The sequence below is a fragment of the Rhincodon typus genome, chromosome 46, assembly GCF_021869965.1.
Source record: "Rhincodon typus isolate 14 chromosome 46, sRhiTyp1.1, whole genome shotgun sequence".
In the NCBI taxonomy this organism is placed as follows: Eukaryota; Metazoa; Chordata; class Chondrichthyes; order Orectolobiformes; family Rhincodontidae; genus Rhincodon; species Rhincodon typus.
The window spans coordinates 6690682-6700699 of NC_063377.1; the positions used below are offsets into that span (position 1 = coordinate 6690682).

Consider the following 10018-nt stretch of genomic DNA (forward strand, 5'->3'; position numbering starts at 1 on the left):
TCTGTATATAAACCACCCCGAACCCCTCCATTAGATTCCAGTCTGTAACTCCCTCCCGGGTATCTGTTATTCTGTATATAAACCACCCCGAACCCCTCGATCAGATTCCAGTCTGTAACTCACTCCCAGATATCTATTATTCTATATATAAACTCACCCTGAACTGCTCAATTTAGATACCAGTCTGTGACTCACTCCCAGGTATCTGTTATTCTACTTACATACAACTGCAAACCCCTTGATTGGATTCCAGACTGTAACTCACTCCCAGGTATGCTGTTGTATATATAAACCACCACGAACCCCTCAATGAGATTCCAGACTGTAACCCATGCCCAGATGCCCTCATATAAAAGCTCCCGCTCTTAATGTAGCGGCACATCCAATCAACCTTACCCTGGATGCCTTTTCGGTGCTCGGGACACTATGCCCCCACTGGACTGTGGCTGTGTCCCTGCTCCAGCTCTCCCAGTCACCGGTACGCCCAGCTGTCCACCGATGTCCGAAGCCATTTCTGCAACGTTTGGGTGGGAGAGAGGGAGACAGAAAGAAAAAGACCCATTGACATGACAACACTATTGAGAGACCCAGTCTGCCGAACATACAGGAAGAAAACTTTCTTATCCAATATGTGGATGCACCTACTAGAGAAGAGACAAGACTTGACCTTCTATTTGGAAAGAAGGCAGGGCAAGCGATTGAGGTGTCAGTGGAGGCGGGGGGCACTCTGGGGCAAGTGATCGTAATTCTATTCATTTTAAAAGAGTTATGGAAAAGGATAGAACTAATAAAAAAAAAGTTAAAGCTCTAAATTGGAGTATTAGACAGGAACTTTCAAATTGATTGGGGAAGGTATTCGCAGGTTAAGGGATGGTTGCGAAGTGGGAGGCCTTTAAAAATGAGATCAGAGACAGTATGTTCCTCTCAGTATGATGAGCAAGGCTGGTAGTTGTAAAGAAAGCTGGATAACTAGAGAAATTAAGGCTCTGGTCAAGAAAAAGGAGGAGACATATGTCAGGTATAGAAAGCTGGAATTCAGCGAATCCCTACAGGAGTATAAGGGCAGTAGAAGTATACTTAAAAGGGAAATCAGGAGGGCAAAACTGGATCATGAGATAGCTTTGGCAAATAGAATTAAGGAGAATCCAAAGAGATTCTACAAATACAACAAGGACAAAAAAGTAACTATGGAGAGAATAAACCCCCTTAAAGATCAATGTGGGCGTCTATGTTGGAACCACAGGAGAGGGGTGAGATACAAAACAAATATTACGTGTCAATATCTACTATGGAGAAGGACAGAAGCTAGAGAACTTGGGGAAATAAATACTGATAGCTTGAAAAAAAAAGTTCATATTACAGAACAGGAAATGCTGGAGGTCTTAAAATGCTTAAAAGGTAGATAAATCCCTAGGACCTGATCAGGTTTTTCCAGAACTTTGTGGGAAGCGAGGGAAGTGATTGCTGGGCTCCTTGTTGAGATATCTGCATCATTGAAAGCCACAGGTGTGGTGCCAGAACACTGGAGGTTAGCTAATGTGGTGCCATTACTTAAGATAGGCTGTAAGGAAGAACCAGGGAACTACACACCAATGAGACTGACGTCAGTGGCAAATAAGTTGTTGGATGGGATTCTGAGCGATAGTATTTACATGCATTTGAAAAGGCAAGGACTGATTACGGAAAGTCAACATGGCTTCATGTGTGGGAAATCATGTCTCACTAACTTGATTGAGTTTTTTTTGAAGTGACAGAGGAGATGGAGGAAGGCAAAGTTGTCTATATGAACTTCAGCAAGGTGGTCGACAAATTTCTGCATGGTAGACTGGTTAGTAAGGTTAGGTCACTTGGGATCCAGAGGGAGCTAGCCAATTGGATACAAAATTGGCTTAAGGGTAGGAAACAGAAGGTGGTGGTAGAAGGTTGTTGTTCAGACTAAAAGCCGATGACCAGCAGCGTGCCAAAAAGGGCTCGGTGCTGGGACCACTGCTATTTGTCATTTACGTAAATGATTTGGACATTAATATAGGAGGCATGGTTAATAAGCTTGCAGATGACACCAAAATAGGTAGTGTAGTTGCAAAGGTGGTTACCTCAGAGTACAAAAGGACCTTGATCAAATGGGCCAAAGAGTGGCAGAGAGAGTTTAATTTGGATGAATATGAGGTGTTGCGTTTTGGTAAGGCGAATCAGAGTGGGATTTGCGCAGGCAATGGTAGAGTCTTGGGAAGTGTTGCCGAATAAAGAGACCTAGGGGTACAGGTGCATAGTTCCTTGAAAATGGAATCACAGGTAGACAGGGTTGTGAAGGCAGCATTTGGCACACTTGCCTTCATTAGGCAGAACATTTGAGTACAGGAGTCAGGATGTCATGTTGCAACTCTACAGGGCATTGGTGAGGTCACTTTAAGAATACTGCATCTAATTCTAGTCGCCCTTCTATAGGAAGAACGTTTTTGAACTTGAGACGATGCAGAAAAGTTTTGCAAAGACATTACAGAGACTGGAGTGTTCGAGTTATAAGGACGGGCTGAATAGGCTGGGTGTTTTGTGATGGGGGGGTATATGAATAAGAGGGGTTGACAGAGATATGGGCCAAATGCTTGCAAATAGGACTAGGTCAGATTGGGACGTTTGTGTGGCACAGACAAGTTGGACCAAAGGATCTGTTTATGTGCTCTATGACTCTTGACTCTATAAACAGTGGGGCAGGAGCAGTCAGCTCTTCATCAAGCCTGCCTCTCACTCAAAATGATCGATGTATCATCGACAGATTCCTTCCCTCGATGTACACTCCCACACAGGTATTTAAAAAGGGTCGATAAAGGGTAAAGAGATACTCTGGGAAGTGTTTTCTGGGCCCATCACAGACAATCAAAAGCAGTATAGGAGACAGTCTAGATTATGTGTTCTATATAAAGATTAAAACTAATAGGCCATATGTTTCTCAGTCAAGAAAGCTAGCACATACAGCAGCACACAATTAGGAAGGCTAATGGAACAGTGACCCTGATTTCAACAGGTGGGCGGTCAAGAGTTATACAGCATGGAAACAGGCCCCTTCAGCCCAAACTGGTCCATGCCCATGCTGACCATGAGGTCCACTCAGCTAGTTAAGTTGAAGTACAAGACTAAGGAAAGTCTTGCTACAACTATACAAGGTGCTGGTGAGACCACAGCTGGACTACTGTGAGCAGTTTTGGTCCCCTTAAGAAATTATTTCATGGGAAACTGTTCAGAGAAGATTTGCTAGGATGACCTCGGATATGGAGGGATTTGTCTTATCAGCGAAGGCTAAACAGGTTGGGACTCTACGCATTGGAGTTTAGAAGAATAAGTGGTGATCGCATTGAAATATACAGGATGCTCAAGGGATTTTACAGGGTAAATGCTGAGAGGATGTTTCCCCTCACAGGACAGTCTAGGCCCAGAGGGCACAGTCTCAGAATAAGGGGACACCAATTGAAGACTGAGATGAGGAGGAATGTCTTTTCTCAGAGGGTTGAGCGTCTTTGGAACTTCATGCCACAGAAACGCAGACAGCAGTTTGGGGGAGTGGTGGCAGCAGAGTCCCTGTGTGTAGTTAAGGCTGAGATTGCTAGATTCTTGATCAGTCAGGGAATCAAGGCTTACAGGGAAAGCACAGCTAAGCAGACACAAGGTGTGTCAGATCAGCCACGATCCTATTGAATGGTGGATCATGCACAAGCACGAGGGGCCAAATAGCCTATGCCTTCTCTTATTGCTTATGGTTTTATGGGAGTTGGGCCCTGGACAGGCCAGACAGGGGTTACATCTCAACCGAGGAGCTGAGATCACTGCACTTGTGGAGCAAGGATGATTTAAATTAACTTGGCTGGAGTGGGAATCAGGATGTTAACATTAGATAAGAACAGCTGGGGGCGGGGGAAGAGACAGCAGTTGGGGAAAGATGGGTTCAGAAAGTGAACTCATCAGACAAATAATGTGCTACAGGTGCAGGTCTGAGGCCTGTGTCTCGATGCTTTGACATCATTGTCAACGACCCTCTCGCTCACGAGACTATTTACTTTTAATGCACAACTAAAGCTCAACAAAGCAAAACATTAAAAATCTTGCCCAGAATTTTCTTGATTTTTATAGGTCTTTCGCCATCCTTGCCAAAGAGTAGTGACTTCCATGCCAGCAGTAGCAGTGTAACAAAGGAACTCATGCCTCAGCACCAGGCCCATGGCAAAGCACTCGAGGACTGTGAAGTTGGACACTTTATTCTTCTGCTTTTATATTCTTTGTTTTGATTTACTTTTGTGTTTTAAGATGGGGCTGGAGTGTGGCCGCACTGTACAACACTACTATGTTGTAACAAAACATGGGACAATAAATCACAATCAAGTCACTTGTGATTCCAAACTCACTTCTCCAAATCAACTGTCATGGGCAGTTACAAATCTGAGTCAACTCAGCTCTGCAGTGCAGCTGGCTGAAGCTTCCCAACACCCTCTGCATATAAACCAAATCACCGCCCACGGGGAATATGTCAAGCAAGTTATATGACATTACAGCTCAGGACTCCACCATTCTGCTTCTCCAGCCTGAGCCCTTCCTCACTCCATTGAACAGTCCTTCCCACTGCTACTACCACCACCAAAGGTGCTCCACTTTGGAAGCTCCTGTTGAATCTACTCCCACCACCCTTGCAGACAGCACACGCTAGATTGCAACAAAAGAGAACAAGTTTTCCATCGCTGTTCTTCAGCCGATTCTCTTCAACCTGTCCCTCTGATGACCAGGCCCTCCTGCCCACGCAGACTGTTAATTCTCGTCTCCATTTACAGTGAAGACACAAGGAACTCTGCTTACAGTTATTACTCATGTCAGTTAGTCACGATAAGAATGACCGAAAAAATTATGAAAAATTTGTCATTCTGAAACAGTGTGGGTAGACTGGTAAGGCCAGCATGTGTTACCCAGCCCTTACCCCTGGTGATGTAATTAGAGGGGACAGTCAAGAACCAATGACAACTGAGTCTCTGGAGTTGCACATAGGCCAGACCAGGTAAGGAAGGCAGATTTCCTTCTGCTTAATGAACCAGGTAGCGTTTTTAAAACAGTTGATGATGGCAGTCCTGGTCATCACCACCAAGATGAATGTTAAATTCCTGATTCTATTCATTAGGAACAGCAGATGGCCATTCAGTCCCTTCAGCCTATTCCACCATCCGACGAGATCATGGCTGCTCTGAAACTTGAACTCCACCACTTCCTCTGGCAGCTTATTCCATATGTGCACGACCCTGTGTAAAAAAAGTTGCCCCTTTTAAAATCTTTCCCCTCTCACCTGGAACCTATGTCCTCTAGTTTTAGACTCCCCTACGCTGGGGAAAAAGACATCAACTAATCACAATGCTCTGATTTTATAAAACTAAAGTCACCCCTCAGCTCTGGAAAGGAAAGGATGAGGGCCAACCTAAGAAGAAGCTGACCGTTCAGCCCTTTGAATCTGCCCCACCATTGCTGATCTGATCATCCTCAATTCAACTTCCCTGCCTTCCCCCCCATAACCTTCAATTCCCTTCCCGAATACAAATCGGTCTATCTCAGCCTTGAGAATACTGAGCAACCTAGTCTCTAAGCCTGTTAGAAAGTATTCCACAGATCCAATATCCTGAGGAAGAAATTGCTCTCCATCACTGCTTGAACTGGCAGAGAGATTATGCCTAGTACTGTTCTCAAACAATGCCCTAAATTCTCCCAACCTCTGAAGTCCATGCATCGATGTGGTTTATGGCACACTGATTGGTCTGCATAGACCCTGAATGTCTGCACAGCTTGGAGGGAACAACACGCCAGCAATCAGTGCTACAGCCATCACTCCTTTAATAAACAACCTGAACTCAAGACAAAAAGGTGTAGAGCTGGATGAACACAGCACGCCAAGCAGCAGAGGAGCAGGAAAGCTGACATTTTGGGTCCAGACCCAAAACGTCAAGCTTTCCTGCTCCTCTGATGCTGCTTGGCCTGCTGTGTTCATCCAGCTCTACGCCTTTTTGTTTCAGATTCTCCAGCATCAGCAGTTCCTACTATCTCTGTAACAATTTTAACCTGAACTTAAGCCTAGTTTCAACGTCTGTCAATGATTCAAGACTCAAAATGCAGTGAACAAAGTGACAGACTGCAGGACAATATAGGCAGAACATGCAAAAGACAAGATAAGCTGAATGGTGTAACTTTGAAGTAGGGGGAGGGAGTGGGCGAATCTAGGAGGGCATAATCTGAGAATAAGGGGTTGCCCATTTAAGACAAATAGAGGAATTTCTTCCGAGTGCAGTGAAGCAGTGGTGTTCTTTACCACTGAGGGCTATGGAGGCTATTCAAGGTGGAGAGAGAGAGTGTTTATTTTAAAAAGAGTAAGGCAATCAAAGGTCAGGGAGAAAAGGCAGGAAAGTAGTGTTGAAGACGATTAGATCTCACCGAATGGCAGTCAACCTGAGACTGAATGGCTGACTCCGGTTCCTCCATCTTATGGATGGACTGACCTCAAAAAACAGCCTTTACGGCTATGCCATCACATGTCTAAAAATGACCAGAGAAATATCGAGTGCAGAAGAGTTTGACCAGGATGCTGCCGGGGTGGTGATTGAGCGATTAGAGGATTAAATTGGCTGGGGCTGTTTTCCTTAGAGAAGGAGAAGGATCTGAATGCAGTGTGCAAAGTTCAGAGTGGCACAGAGGGAGAAAAATTACCCCTTCCATCAGTAAAAAGAATGTGCAGGTTAGGTGGATTGGCCAGGCTAAAATTGCCCATCGTGTTCAAGGTATGTTAGGTGGATTAGACATGGGAAGTGCAGGGAAATGGGTCTAGGCAGGATCCTCTTCACAACACAAGAACACAAGAACTAGGAGCAGGAGTAGGCAGTCTGGCCCTTCGAGCCTGCTCCGCCATTCAATAAGATCATGGCTGATCCTTTCGTGGACTCAGATCCACTTACCCACGTTCTCACCGTATCCCTTAATTCCTTTATTGTTCAAAAAAATCTACTTTTTTTTTAAAAAAGCGTTTACCGAAGTAGCGTCAACTACTTCACTGGGCAAGGAATTCCATAGATTAACAAGCCTCTGGGTGAAGAAATTCCTTCACAGTTCAGTCCTAAATCTGCTCCCTCTAATCTTGAGGCTATGCCCTCTTGTCCTAGCTTCACCTGCTAGTGGAAACATCCTCTCTACTTATCTATTCCCTTCAAATTTTATATGTTTCTATAAGATCCCCCCTCAATCTTCTGAATTCCAATGAATATAATCCCAATCTTCAGAGGGGCAGCATGGGCTTGTTGGGCCAAATGTCCTGTTTCCACACTGCAGCAGTTTCTATGATTTAAGCAGCACCTCATTCCACCTCAGAAGCCTACAGCTTCATTGATTTCACCAGTTTTAAAATCTCCCCACCCCCATCCCATGTCCAACCCTCCCACTCACCCCCACCTCCTTGACCTGACAACCTGTCTAATCTTCTCTCCCACCTATCCACCTCACTGACCAATCCCCACCACTCCATTTCAGAGTCTCACTCTCCTCCCCACCCCACCCAGCTCCTCAAACTCATTTGCCTGAAAGATGCCAGAAACCATAAAGATATCAAGCTGCATTTGATGCACGCTTGAAACACCATAATGGACAAAGGACACCAAGGTGGCAGAATAGGATGCTTCAGCCAAAGCTCCTCCACTGCATCCATTCTTCTTTCCTCGTGTTCCCCCCATCTCTCCCCACCCCTCCCCCAGCGACTCCTGGCCTGCCTGCCTCCCGGCCTCTGTGGCTGGAAGATTGCTGCAGCCTGCCACGTGAACCAAGGTGAAGCCCCGCGTGGTCTGGAGCAGAGCCTGGTGCAGACTGGAGGCTAGGTGCCAGCACGGTCTGGGTTGGAAGACTGGTGTTCCAGACTTTTATTTCTGCAGACACTGGACATTTTATTTCTCTATTCGAGAAGATCTAACTAAAGAAGCTGTGTCCACATTCATTTGTGGTAAGATGGCACTGCAAGTGGCAGCATATAAACTTTTCACTGCATGTGACAATAAAACCAGTTCAATATTACAGGGGCCAAGTGCTGGAAAGCAGGATCAGAAATAGCTGGGGGGGCTTGATAACCACAGGGGGCACCCCACCCTAAAATGCTCACTTTAACTATCCACATCAGCACCCATGTCAACACTCACTGCAGAGAACGCTAGGCCCGAAACATCAGCTTTCCTGCTCCTATGATGCTGCTTAGCCTGCTGTGTTCATCCAGCTCTACACCTTGTTATCTCAGAACTCCTAGGTCAGGGGACAAAGCAAGTTGGCCTGGGACCCACAGCACCTCCTATAGGAGTGGATGAAGTGACTGCAGCGTGACATGTTGACATAGGACATCCTCATTGTGTCTAAATGAAGTTGTCTTAAGGAAAGAGGGGCATCCAAAACAAAAAACAATTGGGAAGTTGGAATAAGCTAGATTAAATAAAAAGCAGGGAGATCATCAGTAAAAGTTAAACAGGAGAAATAAAGCAAGTGAGGTCGGCAGAGGGGGGAAATAGAAAAGGGGGCAAGGATTCAAAGAAGTGACCAAATTTCTTAAATGTTGACATCTCTCTCTGCAACCATAATACTGTATAGTTTGTTACCCTGGCTCACTCGTATGGTAACGGTCTGCACGCGAAAATGACACTCCCCACTGCGTCCAGGCGCATATGACGGCAACAAAAACCTAAAAGTCGAAGAGAGCGCGGCCTAGCCGTCCTGCCCGGAGCCTGGGCCTCGATTTTCGGGGCGGCCGACCTCACCTGCGTTAACGGCGGCGGTCACGGGTTGGGTACGCTTCGCTCTCCCGCTCCGGAGGCGAGCATCCGAAACCCGAGGACGGCCCCTTCTTTCCTCAGGCCTCCCCTTCTTTCCTCAAGCCTCCCCCAAGCAATAAAAGAAAACAACGTGAGATGACGCCGAGAAGATAGTGTTTTTAAAAGGTGGTCCCCGGGAAAGAGCCGCCAACCCTCCACAAGATGGCGGCCCTCAACTTCTTCCTCCCCGCCCCTCACGATGCAACCTAATTCGCTGCCCTCCTCCTCCTCCTCCTCCTCTTTAAATTGCCCGTTCCGACCAAACTTGCTGTCCGCTCCTCCATATTCGGAGAAGAGAGGCGGGGCTGCCGCTCGATGGACGCCTCCGCTATCCGATCAGGAGAAGAGCCCCGCCCCATCCTGCGTTCTATTGCTCCAATCAGAAACGAGACCTTCACTGATCGCCAGCAGAAAGTGGCCGGTAGCCCAGCGAGCGTGTTTATATAAGGAGAGGCGGGCGTACAGTTTGATAGACGTACATCGTGACCAATGGTAACTAGAGGCCCGCCCACTACCTTGCTCCATTTGTCCATTCGGGATAACGCTTAGTCTGATTGACGTACACTGTGGATCCCGCCCTCTTGTCCCTCAACGGTGGACTGCGCTGGGGAGGCGGGGCCTATCTTTTGATGGACGTCGTGGCACACCAATCCAGATAGACAGACCCCTACACGCGAGGCTCGGCGGTTACGCCCAGTGTGATTGACGTCCCCGTTGGTGAACGCCCTCTTATCGGTCTTCCCAACTTGCTTATCCAGACGCCACAACCACACCTGCTGCCTGTTTCCTGCTCACCTCCACCCCAACCCATCTCTCTCTCTGCTCTCTCCACCACCTTTATCCCAACCAGAGATTTAATCTTCCCTCCATCAGAACTAGAAATTGCCAATTTTAATGAGAATTGGGCCAGTTAAAAATTGGTCGTATAGCCGGCAGTGAAGACGGTTTATCTAAGATGACAAAGAGATCTTGATCAGTTGGGCCAATGGGCTGAGGAGTGGCAGATGGCATTAATTTGGTTAAATTCAAGGTGTTGCATTTTGGGAAAATGAACACGAGCAGGACTTATACAATTAATGGGTAGTTGTTGCAGAACAGAAAGACCTAGGGGTTCAGGTACATAATTCTTTGAAGTTTGCGTCACAGGTGGACAGGGGGGTTAAGAA

General features: G+C 46.5%; 1 protein-coding gene across 3 annotated transcripts in view; it reads right to left on the reverse strand.

Moving 5' to 3' along the window:
- The window catches only part of LOC109923568 (aryl hydrocarbon receptor nuclear translocator-like), a 41013-nt gene extending 31944 nt beyond the window's left edge, over positions 1 to 9069 (reverse strand). Inside the window, exons 1-3 of one of the 3 annotated variants that reach the window (XM_048620350.1) lie at positions 8799 to 9069; positions 4958 to 5273; positions 397 to 514 (exon numbers count right to left, since the gene is read on the reverse strand). In XM_048620350.1, the coding sequence (XP_048476307.1) occupies positions 397 to 512 (116 nt within the window). In that variant the 5' untranslated portion in view covers positions 513 to 514; positions 4958 to 5273; positions 8799 to 9069. The other 2 variants (XM_048620351.1, XM_048620349.1) reach the window with 2 other exon arrangements.
- Positions 9070 to 10018: the final 949 nt, after the last annotated feature.